This window comes from Spinacia oleracea, chromosome 5 (genome assembly GCF_020520425.1).
Source record: "Spinacia oleracea cultivar Varoflay chromosome 5, BTI_SOV_V1, whole genome shotgun sequence".
In the NCBI taxonomy this organism is placed as follows: domain Eukaryota; kingdom Viridiplantae; phylum Streptophyta; class Magnoliopsida; order Caryophyllales; family Amaranthaceae; genus Spinacia; species Spinacia oleracea.
Genome location: NC_079491.1, coordinates 5,792,484 through 5,815,861, shown reverse-complemented (window position 1 = coordinate 5,815,861; position 23,378 = coordinate 5,792,484). Strand labels below are relative to the sequence as shown.

Below are 23,378 nucleotides of genomic sequence, written 5' to 3'. Positions count from 1 at the left end.
ACTTTTAAGTGATAGGCAAAGTGTATTGAATTGTGTCTTTTAATTCATGACCATAAGCCACATATTTATAGGAAATAGGAAAAACCCTAGGAGCCAAAACCCTAGAACGAATTAGGCAAGTTTTGGGAATATACCAAAAACCTAAACCCTAAAACATTAGGGTTGGCCGGGTGCTTGCATAGCAAGCAAAACCGGCCAGTTATGGCCTTGATCGCATAGGCCCAACAACGCTGACCAAGAAATAAGCGCAGCATCGATGGCCCGTGTGCTAGGCGCAGCAGCGATGGCCCGTGTGCTAGGCGCAGCAGCGCTGGCCTTGTGCTTGAGCGCTGGCTAGCTGGCCCATGGCACTAAGTGTTGCGCTACGGCCCATCGAGCGATGGACATTGCTTCGAGCGATGGTCCGTCGCTCGTTTTGTGTTTTCGATTTGGTTTTCCCGGAAAATATTTCCGATTCGAACAATATTTACGTTTTCGATAATATTTACAATTCCGACAAAATTTTCGATTTCGGCAATATATTCGATTCCAGTAATATTTCCATTTCCGGTAATATTTTCGATTCCGGCAATATTTTTATTTCCGATAATATTTCTGATACAAACCATATTTACGTTTCCGGTAATATCTTCGACTTCGATAATATTAATATTTCCGTTATTAACCATATTTCAGTTTCCGGTAATATCTTCATTTCCGACAAATATTCTTTCTTTGCCTTTTGGAAGTTTGTTTAGATCCCACTGAAACCAACATCCGTCATTTCCGAATATCCATAATTAGAGTATTTAACGAATATAATGTTCACCTAAATACTTGATCCGTTCACGTACTATTTGTGTGACCCTACGGGTTCAGTCAAGAGTAAGTTGTGATATTAATAACATTAATTCCACTTGAACTGAAGCGGCCTCTAGCTAGGCGTTTAGATCACTTGATCTCACTGAATAATTGACTTGCTTAATTAATAATGAGCCACATTTATTAGACTTAGCATTAAATGCATTAAATGCAAACTTGGACCAAGGGAATTATGTCCTTCATCTTCAATCTCCAAGGTCCTCCAATATTGATGGACAAGGTTAATTTATATCACAACTCCACCTTGGATCGTACGTAAATATTCTGCAGGCACATGGGAGTCCATGAGTCGCCAACATATCACAACTGCACCTGTCAAACACTTCGTTACTGAACTGTGGCATCCTCGTATGTTCATCCAAAATAAGCTCCAAAGCATGATGGGACACACTACCAATAAGGTGTTGGTATAGATTAATTCTTGAATAAAACACCATGTCGTCGTCTCGAAACCTCTAAACCATTTTTATTCTCTGTAACTTGATTATTGATCGAAGCATGCATTTCTCTAAAAACAGTATACAATGACCCTTGTGAGCTGCCAAGCCAACTCTTCACGATAGAGTATTGACTCTCGACCCTACAAGTCATTATGTTGCCAAAGTGAAGGACCTCATTCATTCAAGCTAGAACGAACTTCATTCCTATGATCAGTAAGCCATGTTTTTTTGCACGTAATCGACAACGTCCGACTATCTTCCATAACAATCTTCCATGATTACAACTGCATGCACGTTCGTATTTTGTCTCAGTCGTAGCCTCCATGATTCTTTTCCAAACTCTGTTCTTGAACGCAACACCAATATCCTTGTTCTTCTTGCACAAAAATGATACATGGGCCTCCATGTCATTGTTGATATGCCAAGTACATAGAAAATGTCTAAAATGTGGGAATACTTCGGCGGCTTGTCTAATAAGACCACCCTCTTTACCCGTCACGATCGCCGATGGAATGATGGCCTCCCGAAGGAACAACTTCAACTTCTGTAACACCCAACATTAGCTCTATTTTGTTTCGTCTTTCATAAATGCGTAGGCGATCAAGAAATTTTGATTTGTCGGTGTCATACCAACAATCTCCAAGAAAGAAAACACATCTTTGTTTGTCTTGTACGTCGAATCCAAGCCAATAACCAGTGGATATATGTGTGTAAGACTGTTAACACCATTGTGACCCTCGCGGTACACAATCAATTCGTGGTTATGTGCGCCATGATCGTTAAGCAGCTCAATAAGCCAATTATTTTCTTCTACTCGTTGTTCACACTTAATCAAAAACCGACAACCACATGCCTTACTCTTTCACACTTACTCTCCTTCCCCAGTCGCATTTTTAAGTGCCGGTACATTCGACCATCTTTTCGCGTCTTTTTGTACGAGATACTTATCAAGATGAATCCTAATCTGATAGCCACTTGCCTTGCCCAATTCGTTACGTTCTCAAAACCACGAATATTACATTTGTCATAAGATCGATATAGTCAACACCATCACCACCATAATCTGAAATTATAACCTCCGGATTAGGAACCTATTATAAAAGCACAACATCTTTATTTAATATTAATATGATTTAACTTGACGCAAATTTATATAACTAACAATATTAATAATATTCTACAAATTTGTTTTATTTAATTAATTAACAATGCATAATTTAATCATCATATTAATTAATTAGTAAATACTTTATATGCTACACAAGAAATTTAAATAGCGCAATAACATGCAAATTATATAATTAAAACGTATTTGATAAGTTAATTTTTTAGCCATAGAAAATTTAAATACTCATTATCGTGTTTAGTTATTTATTCATGACATACAATTTAATTTTCATAATAATAACGTCAAACGTATAATTAAAAATATTATATGACATCCAATAAACAAGTACTTCGATGCTTAAATAAATTAATTACATAAATAATGGAATTAAATTCTAAAAAGAATGTTTTAGAAAAAATACAAAATTCTATTAATTTGAAGGGAAAAAAAAATCAAAATTCAACCCCTCATTACTTCCAAAAATATGCAAGTAAATTTAATTTTAAAAAATATACAAAAAAAAAATCTAAGAAAACATGCTCCTTTAAATTTTTGAAAGTTAATAAAAATAATAATTAGAAAACATATAATAACCTAGCCATTTAAGATATTTATTTTAAAAAATGCTCATTGCCGCACACGAGTCGCAGCCACCACCATGGCCGACTACACAAGATCTGCGACACCGACCATGGCTATGCCGCAAATCTTGTGCGACCAGCCTTGGTGGCGACCGCAATTAGTGTGCGGCACTGTGGGCTTAGAAAAAAATCATCACATCCAACAAAGCAGCGTGCATCATAGTCGACGACCACGACGTTGAGGAACGTCGTCCATGATGTTTGATAACCTCGCGTGAGGTGCTACAATGTGTTGTTGCAATGTTCTTGCGATGTTGCAATGCTTTGCCTCTGCTGTGACTGTGTCAAGGTGTTGCTACTACTGCATGAATATGCTGCTATACGTGAAGGTGGTGGTGCATGAAGGTGTTGCTTGGTGAAGGTGGTGGTGCATGGATGACCAAGAACGTGGAGAAGAAGGTGGTGGTGCGTGAAGGAAAAGGCTGACGGATTTTCGCCGGATTTCAGGAGTAGGATGTCGGAGTGGAAGGGTGAAAGTTGGAGGTTATAAGTGAAGGGGGTTGGGTAATAAGGGCAAAATCACTGTTTTACATATTTATATTTGATTATTTTAGCGTACGCAGACGTTGAATAACGATACAACTTTTCATATCAATATGGGCCCATTTTATTTCTATATTTATTTCATTTCTTTTTTTAGTGTGGGTATGGGCTAAAACACCCCCTTGGTCCAACTGCGGTGTATCACACGCCTCAGGAATATCTCTGAAAAATCTCCATTAAAACACTACAGACTGCAGCAGACAGCAGTAGTTTCCACTTCAAATACTCTAATTAAAGAATCTTCTTCACTGCTCTCCTAATTTCATAATATTCACACGGCGATTTGGTTGATTTTTCTGGAATAAATCTTCTTCTTATCCCACTTTTTAGTGCGCTCATTATCTTCAGCTGGGACAGGCCAGTGTTCATACTTCATAGATCTAGCTAGTTGAAGGTCAGTTTTGTTCCATTTTTTTCTTTCTTGAACATTTGATACTATAAATATCTAGATAACCCATATTTAATCTTCTGTTAAATTAGCATAATCTTCTTGCACTTTTTTTTGGAGATTTTTTGGGTTTAAGCTTTGTCCATATCTACTTTAATCAAGCCTTTTCCTTTTTGCTTGAATTATTGAGATTTTTATTTTTAAAAAAATGAATATTTAGGTTTACTTTATGTTTTATAATCTGATGTTATTTGTAAATTAATTATCTGGTTTTGTTATACTTATTCAAATTTTGATCTGGGGTTTTCATGCTTTTGAGGGTTTTACTGTTTCAGAAGCCAAAAGTTAAGGTTTTATATGGGGTTTTAGAGAAGTGAACTTTGGCCTATTGAGATATTTACTTTAAAAAAAATGTATATTTAGATGTTTTATAATCTGGTGTTATTTGTAAATTAATTATCTGGGTTTGGTATATTATTCTAATTTTGATCTGGGTTTTTCATGCTTTTGAGGGTTTTACTGTTTCAGAAGCCAAAAATTAAGGTTTTATCTGGGGTTTTAGAGAAGTGAACTTTGGCCTATAATGGGAGGCTATGAGTCTGAACTTCCTGCAAAAAATGCAGAAGATGACCTTATTACTGCTGCACAGCATATAGTGGCAGTATTAGGGACTAGAAAAGCTTTATCTCAAGATGAAAGGAGAATATTGGTTGATCTTCGAACTCGATTGACCGCCATAGCTATGATTGATGAGCCAATGACTGATGATGAGTCTCCTACTATGGGGGTCAGTGAGACTGAGGAGTATCTTAATATAGTTTCAGAGAAGATAATGAGTCTTGTATCAGATGAGACCATGATATGGGATTTAGGTCAAGAAGATGCTTCTGAGTACCTAAAGGCGGTTGATGAGGCACGTATTTTGACTGAGAAATTGGAGGGTTTGTGTATGAATAAGGATAATGAAGAAGTTGAGCTTTTAAGGAAAGCACATGATGTGCTTCAGACTGCAATGGCAAGACTTGAGGAGGAATTTGGGCACATAATTGTGCAGCATAGCCAACCTTTTGAGCCGGGCCACAAGTCGTTCCGTTCTAGTGAGAGGGGCGATGTGGTGGGTAGCCCGGTTTCTTTGGAGGATGACCCGTTAGAGGATTCGCTTCAAAGAGAGTCTGTTGGTAAAAACTTGGAGGATTTCATTGTTGATTTAGTACAACCAGATGTGATTCCTGACCTAAAATGTATTGCAAACTTGATGTTCATCTCTAATTATGACCGCGAATGCTCCCAAGCTTATGTTAATGCAAGGAAACATGCACTTAGTAGATGTCTCTTTGTTCTTGAAGTCGAACCATTAAGCATTGATGATGTACTCAAAATGGAATGGGCCGACTTGGATTCTCAAATCAAGAGATGGGTTTGGGCCCTTAAAACTTTTGTAAGGGGATATCTTGCAAGTGAGAAAAGACTATGTGATGATGTATTTGGGGAGTTCGGATCTTTGAGCTCTTTGTGTTTCACGGACTCATCCAGAGGCTCGGTGATGCAGCTTCTAAGTTTCGGGGACGCGGTGGCGGTTGCCCCGAGGCAGCCCGAGAAGCTGTTTCGGATCCTTGATATGTATGAGGTTCTATTTGAACTTCATCCTGATATAAACTCTTTGTATGCTGATGATCAGGCTGTTAGGGATGAGTTCTGTGAGGTTTTGAGGAGATTAGGTGATGCAGTTAGGGCTACTTTTCTCGAGTTTAAGAATGCAATTGCTACTAATGCATCGGTTAACCCTTTTGCCGGAGGTGGGACCCACCATCTAACCCGGTATGTCATGAACTACCTAAGACTCCTCACTGATTACAGAGACACTCTGAATCAGATTCTTGAAGAAGCCGAAACAGAGGAATCGTTTTCTCCATTAGCTAATAATAATTCTGTTTCATTTGGAGAAGAGGTTAACCAATTTGACGGTACTACTTGCTATTCTACTACTCCAATGGCTATCCATTTCCGATCCCTCACTTCAGCCCTCATAGCTAATATAGATGAGAAGTCGAAGTTATACAAGGATACGGCTTTACAACATTTCTTTCTCATGAACAATATTCATTACATGGCAGAAAAAGTGAAGAATTCCGAGCTTAGTGATATATTCGGGGATAATTGGATCAAAAAACACAACGGGAAAGTTCAGCAACAAGCAATGAACTACGAACGAGCTACCTGGAGTTCCGTCCTCTCCCTTCTTAAAGATGATGGAAATCAAAACTCTGGATCGAATTCAAGCATTAAGAGTTTCCTAAAAGAAAGGTTGAAGAGCTTTTACGCTGCGTTTGAGGAAGTTTACAGGAATCAAACTGGGTGGTTAGTGAAGGATTCTCAGCTTCAGGAAGAATTGCGAATTTCAACATCGCTTCAGGTAATCCGAGCATATCGAAGCTTTGTGGGACGACACAGTAATGAAATCAGTGAGAAGTATATAAAGTACACTGCTGATGATTTGGAAAACTATATAATAGATTTGTTCAGTGGATCTCAAAGGTCATTGAATAATATCTATAGAAAATGATATGTTGGTTGAGCTTATCTGGGATGGATCAACTTAAATTTGTGATTTACTGATATCCAGTGTAATTTCATGACTTTGTTGTAGATTTCTATTACATATTACTAATGGTTGAATCTCTGTATTTCACTCTGTAGTCAAAAACTTTGTACAATATGTGGCACTTATGTAAAGCTGATGAATTTGGTATTGAAAATGGCAAGATTTTGAGATAAATTGTCGAAGATTTGGTATAGCCTCCATGCTCTTCCTACAATTTATTTATGAGTATATACAGAGTACTTTATTTCTAGTTAGATTGGCTTATTCTTTGAGATTGGGTAGGAAAAAGTATTGCATTTGCATTTCAAAACAGGGATACATTCTTACTACAGAGTTACAGTTACAGGAACATAATCTGCTTCCCAATGATGCAGGATTGCAGTACAGGTAACAATTGATAAAACTACTGACAGTAAAAGTTATGATCTTAATCATACATAAGTTGTGTATGACAGTAGTTCTTTGTAGTAATTCTCTGTTTAGAGATTTTAACGTTGGGTTTTAACAGAATGGTCATGGAGTGCTGGTGAATCCTACGGGAGAAAATGGGAATTTCATCATCTTCACTGTTGTGTTATAAGGCTTGACCCAACCCAATTTATGTTCAATCGGGTTGCCAATACCCGTAAAGTTGCAAATAATGGGGTTTGTCTCATCTTAGACACGGAAAAAACGTTGACGATTGTAAGACTTTTGAAGAGGCAATTTTTTTAACGACGGGGCGGTCCTGTAGTTTGTTCTCGATGCTACTAAGTACTTAGGGTTTTTTGCGACATAACAAAATGTATTAAAGTTACGTAATTTAGTTTAGCACTAGTTAACTAATATGGGATAGTATTAGTATTTTTGTGGTTTTGTTGTTTGACTATTGAATCCCCTAAATATTTGTTCCTTAGCTTGGTAGACTTACTTTGTGAAGATGAAACATCACATGTAAACTTAATGTCCAACCACTAGCTAAAATCCCATAAGAGGAAGGTTATGCCATTAATGGAAAGAAAACTACCCGTGAAGAGTGTTTTTGTGATTTTTTTTCCCTTTTTCAAACCATTTCTATCACAACGTTGAGGAAAGGTGGTCCGTGCAAACTTAAAGAAAATTGACTGAACTTGTTTCAATTGTAAATTTAATTTGGATATTTTGTAGTTTTCTAAAACTTAATTTTACGAAAATACATAGTAGTATTTTTAGTAGTTCACATTCTAATTGAACAATTTGCATCAAATTAATTTCATATTCTGTATTCATCCTATACCGTTGTTTCAATATTTTTGTTTTTCGTTACTCGTCTCTTTTATTGCACAAAGAATTATGGCTAACCTATTTAATTAACAGAAAACATATGCATCGTATGCGCTAAAACTAATTCAACTCAATTTAAGTTATGATCAATTTTGATTCAATTATCAACTTGTGTTCAGATAATTTAAAGTCAAATAATCATTTATTTGTGCCCATATCAAATATTCGAAGCACGATTAACTGATTATCACTCCGTTTCATTTTTTTTTTTGGGTTTGGGTGTGAACTCCGTCTCACATCTAATTTCATATTAACCACAAGTCACCATTTTTAGGTCTAAATCAATCTTAATGTTACATTGACATTTTCCACATGAGTAAAATGACCAAATTACCCTCCAATACCATTCCTTAGCCTAGTAGTCTTTCTTTTCGAACAAGAAACACAATACCCAACTTGGCAACCACTAGCCTATATAAACTCCATAAATGAACCCAGATATTTATATTTCCAGACAAACAATATCAAACTGAGTTGGGAATCTCAAGAGGTTACGAAGGAAGAGATAATCGCGGCTAACGGGTACGCGCGTGAATATAGATAATAGTGCGAGTACATAAATTAAGATCAATTTCCAAGATTTCCAATTATCATTTAGGATCATCATTAGGTTTTTTTTTGCCCTTAATCTCCCGAAATTCTCTCTCCAGATAAAAAATCAAACCTTTGAAATTCTCTCTTCGAATTAGGGTTTAGGAAAGCGGATTACTGGCACGCTTTTTTTACTTTTGATTTCTCGTCCCTGTGATTCTCGAGTTCACTGATCATGGCTTCCTCCGTTGTCATCAAGGTTCGGATTTCTTATCAATTTTGTTTTGCGATTTTCAATTTTTCGGATTGTTGGATTTCTTTGTTTTTTGTTTCGACTTTCTCTGTTTATTTGTTGATTGTCCGTTAAATTGCGGTTTAATTCGTGTTTGATTGAGTGTGAAAGTGTAATTGCATGTCAAATTTATCTGATTTTTCGTTTTGATTTTGGGAATAGCTCGTCTAAATTAGGTTTTATCCTTTCGATTTGGCCTGTATGTTGTGATGAAATCAAAAAATTGATTTGTGGTTGATTTTCGTGTGGGTTGATTATTGAGACCTACAAATTGATTTATTTATTTTAGCATTTTGTAGTTGTCATCATTTCTCTTTGATTTTTTGAAGTTATGAACCGAACTTGTTTGTGCACGTCATATGAATTTAGCTCGTGGTAACTCTGATGAGTATTGGTGATCACTTTGATCAGTTTTGCTAAATTACTTGCTGTTTTTTATGATTAAACGCCAAACCACATTTACAGTAATAACCAGTCCTGATCAATAGCAGATGTTAACTATCGTTACTAAATTGGACTCCTAATCAACTAATCTACTAATGGGATTCGTTTCCCTTTGTACCTGTACCATCCTCAGACATGTATTCAGGTCCCCAAACGGACGTTTTGTAAAATTTCGCTTGATTTTGGTCCAAAATGAAGTGTCTTTAAGTCATATCTTTGTCCTGGTGTTGGGTATTTGACACGGTTAATTGACTAGTTGAGGTTGAAATGAAGTATTGGGGTAACATAGAATAAAAATTTAGGATTAATGTTAGGGTTGAGAGATTACCAGCATAATACGAGTAGAAAACTTGTAGAACAAAATCATGTTACTAACCCTAATACAAGTGTTACATTTTTCTCACTTCATTCAGTCTCTGTATTACAATCAAGTTAGCTAGGGTCTTACACTTCCATGGTTTGAAATTTTGGATATTGCTGGTTACTACCCGTTGCCTGTTGGTCATCCAGAGTTATAATTGGTCTTCTGAAGCTTGATGTTACGCTTATCCTCTCATTGTATTACTTTGTAGGTCAAATACGAGGATACGCTCAGGCGTTTCAATGTTCCTGTTAATGGTGATCAGCGCTTAGATATCAACATGGAAGGTCTGAGGCTAAAGATTTTTTCTCTTTTCAACATGCCATCAAGTGCAAATTTTAGCCTGACTTATCAAGATGAAGATGGTGACTTGGTTACCCTTGTTGAGGATGAAGATCTGTATGATGTGGTGAGGCAGGGATTGAATCCAGTTAGGATCACTGTTAGCCTGAAAACAGACAAGGCTGCTCAACCTAGTGCCACATTCAGTGAAAGCTCAACCCCTAGAGAGTCGTCCTCGCCAAGTTTGCAACAGACCGTCAATCCTAATGTTGCTGAATTCTTGAAATCTGTTCCAGAGCCTCTGCGTGATACTTTTGCAAAGATCTCTACTATGTTGACATCAAAAGCTGCATCTACTTCTCCTATACTTGCTGATCTTGTAGATGGTTTTTCGAAAACAGGGCAGCAATACCTGAATGTATCTCCTTCTGATTGTGGTACTTCTAATGTAAGCAGTCAGGCTGAAGGCGATAAACAAAACTCTCAAAGTCGGCAGGTTGATGTTTCTACTAGTGAAGGGGTAAAGCATACTGATACTAAAACATCTAGTTCTGTGAAGCAGTCTCCCAAAAGTACCCCTCAAGATACAAGAGAAGCAGAGCCCATTCCACTTCCCCCAGCTTGCGCTTATACTGTCAAAGGCAAGAACGCAGCCTCTGAACCTTCTTCTCACAAATTGACTACTGCTGAAGGTAAAAAGAAGAACAAGGAGGCTATTGAAACCTCTGCTAGAAAATTAAGTGCTGGTGTGCACACGATAAACTTCTCTAAAGGTAGCGTCAAAAAGCGTGTTTCCTCTGAGAAGGAAACAAGTAAGTCCAACGTTGGTGGCACTAGGAGTTTTCAATTGGGTGGAAGCTCTTTCAAGCCTGTAGGTGAGTGCCCTTTTTCAGGGGTTACCATGCCAACTGGAAGCATGACATGGCGTGACCAAGATAACTTTGTTGATCAAATTGGGCAAAATCCCTATCTGTTCAACGAGAGCTACAACAAAGTTGATGCTATGGGCACCATTTTCCACAAAGGAGTCCGCTGTGATGGCTGTGGGATTCTTCCAATCATCGGACCACGGTTCAAGTCCAAAGTGTAAGATTTATCTTGTGGTTTTAAGGATATTGTCATTGTTCTTCTAAATTGATCTACTAACCTTCTTTTTGCAGGAAACATGATTATGACTTGTGCCACATTTGCTTTGGACGAATGGGAAATGATGCAGATTACTCTCGATTTGATTTCCCTGTCCACTCCAGGCATCCAATGGCCTTCAAAAGCTTCTATGATCCTGTACGTATATCACATTACCACCCCCACCTAACTTAATTTTCCCACTTTGTTATTTGGAAGAGTTTTCACTTACTTTTAAATGTACTCTTGAAGGGTTTCAAGGGTCTTCGCGTCCCTTTCCCTCCTGTCCCTCCTGTGCTCCCATCATGGATGAAGCTACCTACAGGAAAACACCATCGCTCTAGACTTGACAGTCGCTTCATCACGGATGTCAATGTTATGGATGGGACAATGATGTCCCCGTCGACACCCTTTACCAAGATATGGCGTATGCGTAACAATGGCTCACTTCCATGGCATCATGGACTACAACTTGTCTGGATCGGGGGAGATCGGTTTAGTGCCTCTGATTCAGCAAGGATTGAGGTATTCATCTCCCAACCTTGTCCCATAAGAGATCTTATGTTTATTAGGAATTTTTTTGACGGTGCTTTTGTTTTGAAATCTTTAGTTACCCGTCGATGGTGTGAATGTTGGTAAAGAAATCGACATAGCAGTTGATTTCATTGCACCAGAGTTGCCGGGCCGGTATATTTCCTATTGGAGAATGGCAGAGCCATCTGGACATAAGTTTGGGCAGCGGGTTTGGGTTCTAATACAGGTCTGTTCTCAACTTCTCATGACCCTATTTATTTAGAGAACATCTATCTATACTAATATTTTAAAACACAAGAAATTTACTACCATGATGCCACATGTCCTTTTATATTTCGTCTTGCTTTTCTATTTTTTCTTCAAACCATCATACCTTTCTGCTCTCCTTTTATATTCATTTTTATAAACCATCGTGTATTTAGTTGCATTTTAACTTACTTTTAGTAGCTCATATTTCAATTTTCAATTGAATAATTTATATTTAACTCGAAACTCATCATCTACCGTTTTTTCAATATATTTGTTTCTCATTCCTCCTCTCTTTTATCATGTGTAGAGAAAATTAAACCAATATTTTAAATTAAGAATGAACTCAGTGCATCGCACGTGTTAAAAACTAGTTGTGATTAATGTTCTTTTTTTATTAACTAATCTTTCCTTTTCTCCATCAGGTCGATCCTTCTGTAGATTTGACAAATGAGGGTACTTCAGGGTTGGACTTGAATCTCCCTCCCGAGACTACTGGAGCCCTTCCCCCTCAGGGTCTAGACGTAAAGGTTGAACCTGCATTGAACTCTGAAGAAGATGTTAGGGTTCCATCAATGGTTGAGCAAGAACCTAATGTTGTGGTTGAGCAGAAAAGTAATGTTGAGATTGAAGATTTGAACTTTCCGATCAATAATGATTTACTGATCACAAGTGATGATGGGCTGTTCCCCACTTCAGCTGTAGCTTCATCATCAGCATCACCAGCTATTGTGGCTGCTGATACTAGTTTATTACCTGAGGAATCCCTTTTGTCAAATCCTGATGTTGCTGCTAATGACAACCATGAATCACCGCCATCTGCTCCTCCTGCAGCTTTATACCCCATCATCGATATGTCCGAGGGATTTTCTTCCAACACTTCTACTGCCAAGAATGATGAAAACAACCTTGAGCGAGATAATAATGAGAAAAACAACGTCGAAGAGTGCCTGCTGAAGGAATTGGAGGAGATGGGTTTTAAGCAAATTGACTTGAATAAAGAAGTTCTTCGCGTAAATGAGTATGACCTGGAGCGGTCTGTGGATGAGCTCTGTGGTGTTTCTGAATGGGATCCTATGCTTGAGGAGCTGAAAGAGATGGTAAGCTAGAGAAACCAATTTATCAGCTTTCCTTTGAGTTGGTTTTAGGCCTGATGAAAAGGCTGGCCGGTCGGGTTCCTGTCGGGCCGGGATATAAAAACAGCCCATCACATCAGTCGGGCCATGATTCAGACCCAATTTTGTGCCCAAACCCGTGCTTTTTGGGCTGTGTCAAATTTATAACTAAGTGTAGTTTTACGTTGCCCAAAGCCCGCCAAAAAATTTAAAATTTACATCGGGCCTCAACTTCTGCCCAAACCGGCAAAATTTTGGGCTGTGCTGATGTTGATCAGGTCTAGTTGGTTTGTACTTGGTTTAAGTTGATTTTTTTTCCCTTTTGGCTATACAGGGTTTTGAAGACAAAGAGATAAACAAGAAGCTGCTAGCCAAGAACAATGGAAGTATAACGCGCGTGGTGATGGATCTGATTTCTGGGGAGCAATGATAGTAGAGACCTGAACTGATCCTACATCAGATAAAGATAAACCTACCTAGCTATCTTTTAAGCCAGTTATTATAAATAAATGGTTGTGTTTTTGAACTTGTATCCTGTTTTATGGTTTTGCTGAGATTGTGCCTCAGACTCAGTCAGTATTCTGGGATTTGGTTAAATAGTTTGTATAATATGGCAGTTGGAGTATATATATTTGCAGCACTGTTGATACTATATGCATGTCTTTTTACTCGTGTGTGGATGCTTTTTTTTTTTTTCTTTTTTTTTTCTGAGTATATATATATATCAAAATAAGCTTATTGAGACATCTTCATCATCGAAAAGAACCCCATTGAATGTTACAGATAGAGGTTTGGTTCTCTTCTTTGATAAGTTGAAACCTGGAGTATGTACAAAGTTTTTTGATTTTCAGTTAACTATTAGCTTATCACATAGCAGGGACTATGGTTGTGACTTGTGAATTAGCCGAGCTGCGACTGAGACTTTACAAGCTCAGCTCGAGCTTGAAGCTACATCAAACCGAGCTCGATTGGGTTCGAAGCTTGATCATCAAATGGTAAATTAAGAAATATGTTTAAAATTTTATTTATACAAAAAAATTATTTTATAACAAATACATGGATTAAAAATATCTCGAGCTGAGCCAAGAACTAGAGCTTTTCACGAGCTTTTGAGCCGAGTTATTGATACCTTGAGTTTTTCTTATTAAGATTTCGAGCTGGACCCGTTTGTCTATCTCAAGCATCGAGTAGTTAGTGAGCAGGCTCAGTTCATTAACATCTCATGACTCGGCGAAATCATCCTTACCAGGACAATCCGTGGACTATGAACCATGGTGCACAGTGCGCATGGTGCACCATGTGCACCAAAAGAACATGATACTACGACAAAAGAACATGCAATATAATGTTTCACTTTTTTGTTATAAAAAATAACATATTATTTCACTATTTATTAAAATTATATATTCATGTTCTTTTCACGTAACCAGATGTTCTTTTAATTATATACTAGTGTTCTTAAGGTGCATCATGTTCTGTGTGCACCATGATCCACCTTCTAAATTGCGTTACTATTGTAGCTATGCTTGGTACTTTCGTATACTACATCTTCGTTTATATTTAACATATAATCGCCACATAGATATCTGGAGGCTCCTCAAATACTAATTGAGGTATTGGTTTAGTAGTTAAGACTGAAATTATGTGTACAATATGTCTCATTTCATTTGTAATTTATTGCTCATTTGCAACAAAAAATAAAAAAAGCTTCTCAGATTCTTAATGAACTTCATCACAAGTCAATCCAGAGTGTTTGCCATCCAAAATTGTACGGAGTACTCCCGATCAAAAGTATCCGATTTGGCCAATTGCGGCGGGGAGTAATTTTGATAAATTCAGGGGATATTTTTTTTTTTTATAAACAAATTAATTCATTGATAAAAGGTCATACGACATCTACACAAAGATTTAAATCTAACATATACATAACAATCTAATCAAATAAAAACTTTCTTTCACCATATAAAAACTTTCTTTCACCATAGCTACGATCGTAGTATATCAAACATTCTGTATACCCTTTTTCATATCGTTGTAATTTACAGCCTTTATTGACGAGGGGGTCTATAGATATGTTGTAGCCGTGACAAATATGATTTCCGTCTGATTGGTCTGATTGTAGTCGAAAGATTGACATCCTCTTCGATTCCGCATAAATCTTTACCAAAGAAACAACTTGAACTAAACTAAACACACAAAACTTAACTAAAAACAAACCCACCATATGAATCATGGTAGTCGTAGCAAATAAGCATTTGAAACTCGAAAGGATGATTTGAAGGTGATCACAGATTACGTGCAGGAAATGAAAAATTGGTTCCCCAACAACCAGTTCGTTACACAAAAGAGTATTGAAAATTACTCCATACAATTCCCCAACAACGTTTGTGCACATTGATTTATATTTACCGGGTTAATTTTGTACTACAAATCTACAATCAATCAACACAAATTAGATTAATTTCAGAAAGCGTCTTGAAGAATCTTCAATATAGAGCAACCTATCTTCTGAATTATCCCTGTATAACGCAAAACTAAGCAACTAACGATTACTAGAGATGGAATTAAACAACATAATATTTCACAGGAATAATTACTTGAATTAAAAATGATGATACAGAAAACTCCTATAAATCTGCAGTAATTAGTTTTGTGTCACTCCTAAATAATACCTCCCTCCAGCTGAAACTGCTGTATTGAGGGAGAGTCATGGCATACAGCCACGTTCGATAGGAACTTATACACAACAGAAAAGGAGATGTGACGGAAAACAAAAGGTTCAACATCTATGGTCTATTTGTCATGCTGAACACGAGCTTTGAGTATTCCAGGAAGCGGTGGTGATGTTGGAGTCTTCATTGCTGTATTCGGACGTGAAGGGGGCAATAGCATCTGAGGTTGGTATGAGTTCGATGGAGGTGATGGTGGCGTACAAGTTTGAGGTTGATACGGTTTGGGTGGTGATGGTGGCTGAGAAATTTGGTTGTGATACGGTTGTTCAGGTGAAGATGGCTGAGAGATTTGAGGATGGAACGTGCTAGAACCACCTTCACCTGCATTATTAGCCACTATAGCCAGAGGAGTATCACAAGCCCCACCACCATCACATGGAGAAGGTTGGTCAGAAAATTTCATTTGTTTCAGGACGTAGTTGTCATCGTGGAGTTCGAAAGGGGTACTGCATGGAAATAAACAATAGTTTAAAAAAGAATGCAGAACGGGTAAAAATAATTTGCAGGAACAAAACTGTACTGTTCTTCAGGATGTTCTCTTTTCCTTGCCAGAGGAAATCCTTTGTGAGTTCAGGCTCTGTTTGGTATGGCGTAAAACTTTTTCAGTGGAAAATGATTTCCAATGGAACATTTTCCAAGAAAAAACAAAATTTCAAACTAGTTTTCCTTTGTTTGGTTCTTTACAAGAAAAATAATAGAAAAAGGAAAATGGGTGAAGATTGATGGAAAAAGGAAGAGGGAAGCAAGGAGGAAATGTGGTTTCCCTTCCTTTCAATTGGAAAAGGTTTTTCCACCTTTGAGGGAATTTCGGAAAATTGTTTTCCATCCCTTGCCAAACCAAAAAACATAAAATGGTTGAAAAGGGGAAAACCGTTTTCCATGAAAACATTATACACCAAACCAAACGGAGCCTTAGAGCAAAGTTGCCGAGGATTCACTCTTTTTTTTCAAGATTATAGACAATAAAAGTTGAAAGGATTCAATTCACCTGTTAAAATCAAAATGCACAAGCTGCATATCTTCTGATATTTCCACTTCAACAGTAGCATTTGGTCTAGTCTGTAATTCAAACCATAAAATATCAATCGAAATGACCACTGCTTTGTTTCAGTCTATTATGAAAGATTTTCTTATATAACGAGAACATCAAGAAAGCACCATTTTCCTCACTAATAAAGTCATACAATCTTTTGCTATGAGCCATTAAATAATCACCCTAACATAGGTAACGTAATGCCAAGAGGTATTAGCAACAGCATAGGCTTCTAAGGGAGAGAGCTGAGCCGACTTTTTAGCATATCCTCTTTTTGACCAATATAGTCTGGGTTTAAAAAAGAAATATCCTAGTAAATCTTGAAAATTTTCCACTGAGCTACTCAGATATACGGAGTACTTAGTAGAGACTCTTCCCATAAACATTAGTAGCACGAGGTAAGCTTCCTTTGTCATTTAGCTTTACATGAATACAATTAACAAGGGAAATTGTTTAGGGTTTAGGGGAGAAGGCAAGTAACCACAACCCTAAATAGTAAGTTAGTAACCACAAGCTCCAAATTCAGCAGAAAGAAACCAAATGATCTCTTAACCATTTTCATTTATTAATTTCAGTGGCAAGCAATGGAACACGTTATCCCCATAAGGCTTCTATATTATTGATCTCTGATGCACGGAAATGTAACTTTGGGTCCAAAATTCCAGTTTCTAAAACATTTTCAAGTTGTATAACATCAAGAAAAGTAAAACTCGAAACACTCTGAAAAGTTGTATAAAGAAATTTGGTTTCAAATTAGAAACGCCAAATTCTAAGAAAAAACAGCCGCCTTTCTGAGTTAAAACGCTGAACCCACCCAGCTTTAACCTAAGTAATGGGGAAGAGGACCGAAACATGCCACTGAAAGACTCTACTGAGACAAAACAAAGATGGGCTGTCAAGAACGTAGAGGAGGTAGGATGGGCAGTTGGTCAGATCTAGTATGGATCGTACATGGAATAGTAGTTGGAGTCGGCGGCTCTCCTGGGGTTCCCTAATCTTGGATCCTGGGGAAGAGGATCAAGTTGGCCCTTGCGAACAACTTGATGCACTATCTCCTTTCAACCCTTTGAGCGAAATGCGGCAAAAGGAAGGAAAATCCATGGACCGACCCCATCGTCTCCACCCCGTAGGAACTACGAGATCACCTCAAAGCCCCAACCCCTTTCTCCCTCTCCTGCAAAGACAGAACCTTAGACACAATCTCTGGCAATGGACATCTTCAGCATTCCATTCACAACTCTGACCACTTACCTCTCACCCTCTCTGAAGTCAGCAATTGCTCGATAATCACCAGCCAAAACTATTCTTTAGTAGTCCCCAATCTCTCTCCTCCGCCAATACCTACTCTTGCCTCTTTCAAGCAGATAGTGATGTCGATATTGTAACTCACCCTTGTCTCCACTCAATTCCTTCAAGGTTTTGTAGAGTTTTGAGGCAAAGTAAAAGAAGCAATGAAGAGAAAGATCTAACTCATCTAAGAACCTCTACGAGAGAGATAATTATACAAGGGAGGAAGGGGGTGAGGATAGAAGACAGCAGGGTTCACGTATATAGGAGAGTTTCTAGATCTTAGGTATTTTAATGGTAGATGTAAGTATGTAACTGGGATTTTAGCTGGTCAATAATTTACCTTGTTTGTGAATCTTTTTCATTTCCACTCATATTAATATTTCTCATTGCTTTTTCGTACAAAGAAATTCTTTATTTTAAATCTATATCACAGATTAGCTCCAATATTTTTTTAACATTTCTTATTTCTGAGTATTTTGTGTCTCCCCGAGACCATCTTCATTCATATTACAAAAATCCTTTATGGACTTCAGTTAACATTTAGAGTAGCAATCAATAATTATGATTCACAAAGGCATACGAAGTACAAATTATGAATGTTTAGGAAACAAAACTTAAAGAGAAAAAAGTGTCGTTCAGCACTTGGAATTACCTGAACTAGAATAAAAGGTAAAGCCACACCACCAGTAGGAGCATTCCCATCACAATACAGTTGCTGATTACGTTGGATGAGGTTTTGATATCCTATGAACTTCAAGGATGCAAAGGAATTAGTAAAATAATCACAGAAAGCAGGAAGGGCAAATACAAGTTTCAGACTCTGTCACTTTACAAGCACATATATTAGCCCCTGAGCTAATCAAACGGGCAATAATATAAAAGGATCATTACTTGTTCCTCCAGTTCCCGCAAATACACAGCTTTCTTTTCTATTCTATTTCTCAGTCCAACCCGCTCTGCCTGCAAATGGTAAAAAGAGTCAACCTGATAAGCTTACACTTAATAATCCTCTCAAAAGAAAGGCTGTGTAATAGCAAATGAATTTCACACCTTTAACTCCTCAATATCATTCAAGCTTGTTCGAGGCAGACCTCTCCATTGTATTTCCTTTTTATCCTTGGAAATTATATCCATTGCCATTAGAACATTCAATGCGTCATACACTCTTCGGCGAATGTTTTTCTCATCATATCCTGGCTGAAACGAAGAGGCGATTTCATGTTATTGTCTCCTGAATTTTCAAGCACATAAGAGTAACATTTATCTAATCTGATTTAAGGAAAACATGCATACAGGTTCGTTCGTCCCAAGAGCATTACTTGCATCTGCATATTCAGCAACTAGTTCGTCTGCTACCTGGAGATTGTTCCAATCATCAGATCTCAAAGCACGAGCATGTGACAAATGAGTAGCAAAGACAACTTGGCAAAAAGAATGAGCAACCTCAGGAGCTGCTAGTATGCATCAATACAAAACGAAAACACAGACAACATGGAAAAGGTGAAATGACATCACATATCTAGCAGTTCTGAAAGGCAAGGGATAGGATTGGAAACTATTATAGGTTCGGACAATTGGCCACTGCCTCAAATGCTTACAATATCAACAAAAAAAAGTATTCCAGCACAAATAATCTTCTTAGACACGGATCCATTCCTCTCCATCTTTTTTCCTTTCCATTTCCCACTCAACCTTTTAAGGCTTCTCTAGCACCAGTATGGTCAGTGTATCAGAAATTCAGAATGGAGAAACGTGTAATTCCATGTAATAAATCACACACTCAAATCTCTAAAATACTAGATGTCAAAATTTTCAACAGAGATTTCAAGCCCTTGACTCATCTAGTAAACATATTGTTGCCAATTTTCCCGGCCTGTTCCACCCAAAAGTGAGTAACTTAATGTCACATGGTGTCCTCTTTTCTTGTAACATATTCGAAACGCAAAAAGACTGAAGTTGTTTACAGAAAAGCTAAGCCATTAAATAAACACATTTTTTTTCTAAACCGGACCATTATCTGCAACCTCATGTTACACAATACTGCAGGAACAGGTATGCTTGTATCCAGACTTTATTAATGCCTACACAAGGTGTTCCGTTGTTGAACACAATCTATGTCAGAGAAAAGATAAATAGTGCATTGACGTGCTGAAGCTACATCATTTGAAAATGCAAGAGGTGAAACTATAAGTAACAATCCAAAGCAGGAAAACAGATCAAGTCAATCAAGAAATAGCAAAGATGTGTGGCATACTGGCATCAAACAAAGAAGCTGACCTCGTTGTATGTTGTCCTTCCCTTGCTCTCCACTTTCTCGCAAACTAATAATTTTGATAAACAACATAGTCATGTACATAGCCAATAGGTTGATCACCACAAATCAAGAACACAAGAGTTGTAGGAATTACACAGGGGAGTATGTTATGACTTTCTAGGAAACTTTCATCTATGAGGATATGCTGTTTACCTTTCATACTGAACTGTCGAAGTCCACGACCACTTTTATCAGTTCCAGTTGCACGTTGACCTCTTTTTTTCTTCTTACTCCTGTTTAGAGGTTAAACAATGTAATGTATGAAGGAAGAAAAATCTGGTGAATGAAATAACACATAGCAACACAAATAGCAGCAGAAATACAGAAACCACACCAAGACATGCAAAACCTAACAATGATACCATTCAGAAGGCTAACAAGGAAAAACAAAGTACTACGTAGCACATAACGAACCAACGAATAAAAAGGAACAGGTTACCATCACAGAAACCGTATAGCAACTTAAAATGGAAGATACAAGACTTACACAACAGCAGCCTGAGAGGTAGATTCATCACCGTGAATCTCAAGGTGGCTTAGTCTAAGAACAGTACTGTCACGAGCTGGTGTTGTCATTCCAGCTTCGCTACGGCTGGTCGGTGATCCCACACTGCCACTAGTTGATACTGATTGTCCTGAGGCGGCAGGTCCCCATGACCGCGTAGCTCCTCTAGGATTCCTCTCTCCGTCTTCCTGAGAAATCCCAGTTGCCATCCTGCTGTATGTGAAAATCAAGAATTAGACAGTTTAATCTGGCTAACGGACTTTTTACTTCATGCAAGTGGTAGATGTACTCAATGGTTTATAAACCAGTGTAACCATTGCAGCAGTACATATCAGATATTTCAGAGTTAGGTAATGATAGCCTAATATGGATTTAATCTTGTCCCGGAATTTCAGTTTTTTTTTAATTTTTATGTACAAAAACCAACAATGCATCAATTCTATGATTTTATCTTAAAAAAACCCAAATAAATACAGCAGCAACTTAAGAAAGTTATGTACTTGCAAAAAAGATTGGGATTTAATGTGGCTTCCTGACAGAATTGACTTAGGTCAAAGCAAGAGTTATTTCTGGCCAGGAACATTATAGCGAGTAAATTTTTTGCTCTTTTCTGCTTCTACTCACTCTTTACAAACACATCACTTAATTAATAAAATAAAAACTAAGTGAAAACAAGATAATTCACTATTTACAGCTAATAAACTAATTAAACATAAAACCATGCCAACAAAAAACCTAACAGGATAATGAACAAGATTTCATCATTTTAACTCCTGAATTCCCCAATTCTTTTGATAATCATTAACAAGAAATGCAAGGAAAAATCAGCCCCTCGTCCAATTTATACGTCGAATTCCGCTATAATCAATTTTAATCATCAACGAGATACAAATTCAATCCACAATTCAGCTCAAACAAAGAACAACCGCCCAAATTAACACAAAGTGATAAAAAGACAGGCATGATCATCGAAAATTGAAGTCGGCCCATCAAAGGAAATAGCAAAAAAGGAAAGACCTCAGGCGAAATCCATCATCCCCACATGAAAAAACACTTTTCAGATCCATAAAACAGTTAAAATCAACAGAAAATTCAAAACAATCGCTACAAAATATACGAGTGAAGAAAATACATGAAGAAAAAAGCATACGCAGTGCCGTCAAACTGAGAATAGCGGCGGCAGAGAGGTGGTTGTGGGTCCTTCGAATTGAAAACCTACAATGGCGGTGGCGCTAACTATAGGAGTTGGTGATAAAACTAGAAGGTGGTGGTTTTGTTGAAGGGGAGTAGTTAGGGTTTTGATGAGAGAGATTGAAGGCGGAGAACGGAGGAGATGGAGGAGTTGAAGGCGGAGGAGCAACGAGTTGGAGTTTTTTTGAGGGAAAATCTATTTTGGAATTTTTTCCTTTTTTCTTATTTTACTTTTTTATTTTCTTTAACTGATACTCCGTAATTTCTCTATAAAGTTATGGAGATAGGTTTACAAATCCACAAAGATAACTACTCCTAGGAATGTAAATGGGGAGGGGAGGGGTGGGGTGGATGCGAATGCGGATGCAGCCATGCAGGTCCCTCCATCTCTATAATTTCACTTGTATGGACTCGGTCCATGCTATAATTAACGTGGATCAGGATATTTTTGTAAATTAACATATCTTCATAATAGAGTCATTTCGATAAGAATAACTATTTTATACAAAGAGTAATTATATGTTCTGTAAAGTAACTATATCTTCATAATATTAACTATGAAAAAATAATAATATAGCCATTTCGATAAGAATAACTATTTTATCTAAAGAGTAACTAAATCATATAGAAAAATAATTTTAACTGTAGAACAATTACTCCGAAGTATATTTAAAATAAACAATATATTAACTTTTTCGATTATAGTTACTATTATTTCATATATTTACTGAAATAAAAAAAAAAGTAACTATATAGAAAGTAAGAGTAATTATAACTCTTGAACAATAATTAAGAAAATATTAACTACGTGATTAGTTGTTTTTAGCTACGACATTCTAATTATTTACATCTATTCAATAAGACACATTAAACTCAAATGTTTTTGAACTAAAAAGTACTAATCGCCACATCCACGTCCCTTCTTTACACCAACACGTCCTCTCCTTCGACGTCCGTGTCCTCTCTTTTCTCTACCACGTCCTTGGTTTTCATTGTTGTCAAAATTTTCTTCTTCTTCTCCTGCTTTTGTTTTCCTTGCAGGAGTTATTCTTCGCACGACTTCAATTCTAGATGAATCATCTTTGTATTTCTGAATTAATAATATATAAACTAAGTTAATAATTTAACATTTAAGTGTGAAAAAATGACATAGTAACTGTGTTTAACATATAGTTTCTATTATGCATCATACAGTAACTCTTATAATTAATGATGGTAAGATATTCGTAGAATTGCATATACAGTTATTGTTATAGTCATACAGTTACTGTCATAATAATATAGTCACTCTTATTACTAATAACATAGAGACAAAAAAAACATAAAAAGAACAAAATGATAACATAGTAACTATTAAAAACATATAGTTACTATGATATAGTATATTTTAATATTAATGATAGTCATATATTAGCAGAGTTGCATATATAGTTATTGTTATGATCATATAGTTAACGTGATCATAACATAGTACCTCTTATTAATAATAACATAGAGG

General features: G+C 37.0%; 3 protein-coding genes across 7 annotated transcripts; 2 read left to right on the top strand and 1 right to left on the bottom strand.

Moving 5' to 3' along the window:
• Positions 1 to 3,699: 3,699 nt before the first annotated feature.
• On the top strand, positions 3,700 to 6,765 carry LOC110775094 (exocyst complex component EXO70E2). 2 transcript variants are annotated; one of them, XM_021979699.2, is made up of 2 exons: positions 3,700 to 3,987; positions 4,510 to 6,765. In XM_021979699.2, the coding sequence occupies exon 2, from the start codon at positions 4,565 to 4,567 to the stop codon at positions 6,542 to 6,544; it is 1,980 nt and encodes a 659-aa protein (XP_021835391.1). In that variant the 5' UTR covers positions 3,700 to 3,987; positions 4,510 to 4,564; the 3' UTR covers positions 6,545 to 6,765. The 2 variants fall into 2 exon arrangements, with proteins under 2 accessions (XP_021835391.1, XP_021835392.1); XM_021979700.2 differs by having other exon boundaries at positions 4,494 to 6,765.
• Positions 6,766 to 8,276: 1,511 nt separating this feature from the next.
• LOC110775093 (protein JOKA2) lies at positions 8,277 to 13,467 on the top strand. The gene is made up of 7 exons (XM_021979697.2): positions 8,277 to 8,675; positions 9,725 to 10,881; positions 10,956 to 11,079; positions 11,173 to 11,445; positions 11,531 to 11,680; positions 12,126 to 12,800; positions 13,150 to 13,467. Exons 1-7 carry the CDS (start codon positions 8,652 to 8,654, stop codon positions 13,243 to 13,245), a joined length of 2,499 nt encoding a protein of 832 aa, XP_021835389.2. The 5' UTR covers positions 8,277 to 8,651; the 3' UTR covers positions 13,246 to 13,467.
• Positions 13,468 to 15,379: 1,912 nt separating this feature from the next.
• Positions 15,380 to 22,155, bottom strand: LOC110775083 (transcription factor-like protein DPB). 4 transcript variants are annotated; one of them, XM_021979683.2, is made up of 10 exons: positions 21,822 to 22,155; positions 20,672 to 20,902; positions 20,338 to 20,417; positions 20,148 to 20,191; positions 19,164 to 19,226; positions 18,921 to 19,067; positions 18,762 to 18,830; positions 18,523 to 18,621; positions 16,536 to 16,606; positions 15,380 to 15,993 (listed from the first exon to the last, which is right to left on the bottom strand). In XM_021979683.2, the coding sequence occupies exons 2-10, from the start codon at positions 20,896 to 20,898 to the stop codon at positions 15,609 to 15,611; spliced, it is 1,185 nt and encodes a 394-aa protein (XP_021835375.1). In that variant the 5' UTR covers positions 20,899 to 20,902; positions 21,822 to 22,155; the 3' UTR covers positions 15,380 to 15,608. The 4 variants fall into 4 exon arrangements, with proteins under 4 accessions (XP_021835375.1, XP_021835374.1, XP_021835377.1 ...); XM_021979682.2 differs by having other exon boundaries at positions 20,672 to 20,899; XM_021979685.2 differs by having other exon boundaries at positions 21,840 to 22,155.
• Positions 22,156 to 23,378: the final 1,223 nt, after the last annotated feature.

Bases quoted from the DNA above. Each gene is read 5' to 3' on its own strand.
- LOC110775094 (XM_021979699.2), top strand. From the start codon at position 4,565: ATGGGAGGCTATGAGTCTGAACTTCCTGCAAAAAATGCAGAAGATGAC.
- LOC110775093 (XM_021979697.2), top strand. From the start codon at position 8,652: ATGGCTTCCTCCGTTGTCATCAAG. The intron at 8,676-9,724 runs GTTCGGATTTCT...ATTACTTTGTAG, and splicing joins CTTCCTCCGTTGTCATCAAG to GTCAAATACGAGGATACGCT. The intron at 11,681-12,125 runs GTCTGTTCTCAA...TTTCTCCATCAG, and splicing joins GGGTTTGGGTTCTAATACAG to GTCGATCCTTCTGTAGATTT.
- LOC110775083 (XM_021979682.2), bottom strand. The intron at 20,418-20,671 runs GTAAGTCTTGTA...ACCTCTAAACAG, and splicing joins ACCTCTCAGGCTGCTGTTGT to GAGTAAGAAGAAAAAAAGAG. The intron at 19,227-20,147 runs GTCAGCTTCTTT...AACAATCTCCAG, and splicing joins GAAGGACAACATACAACGAG to GTAGCAGACGAACTAGTTGC.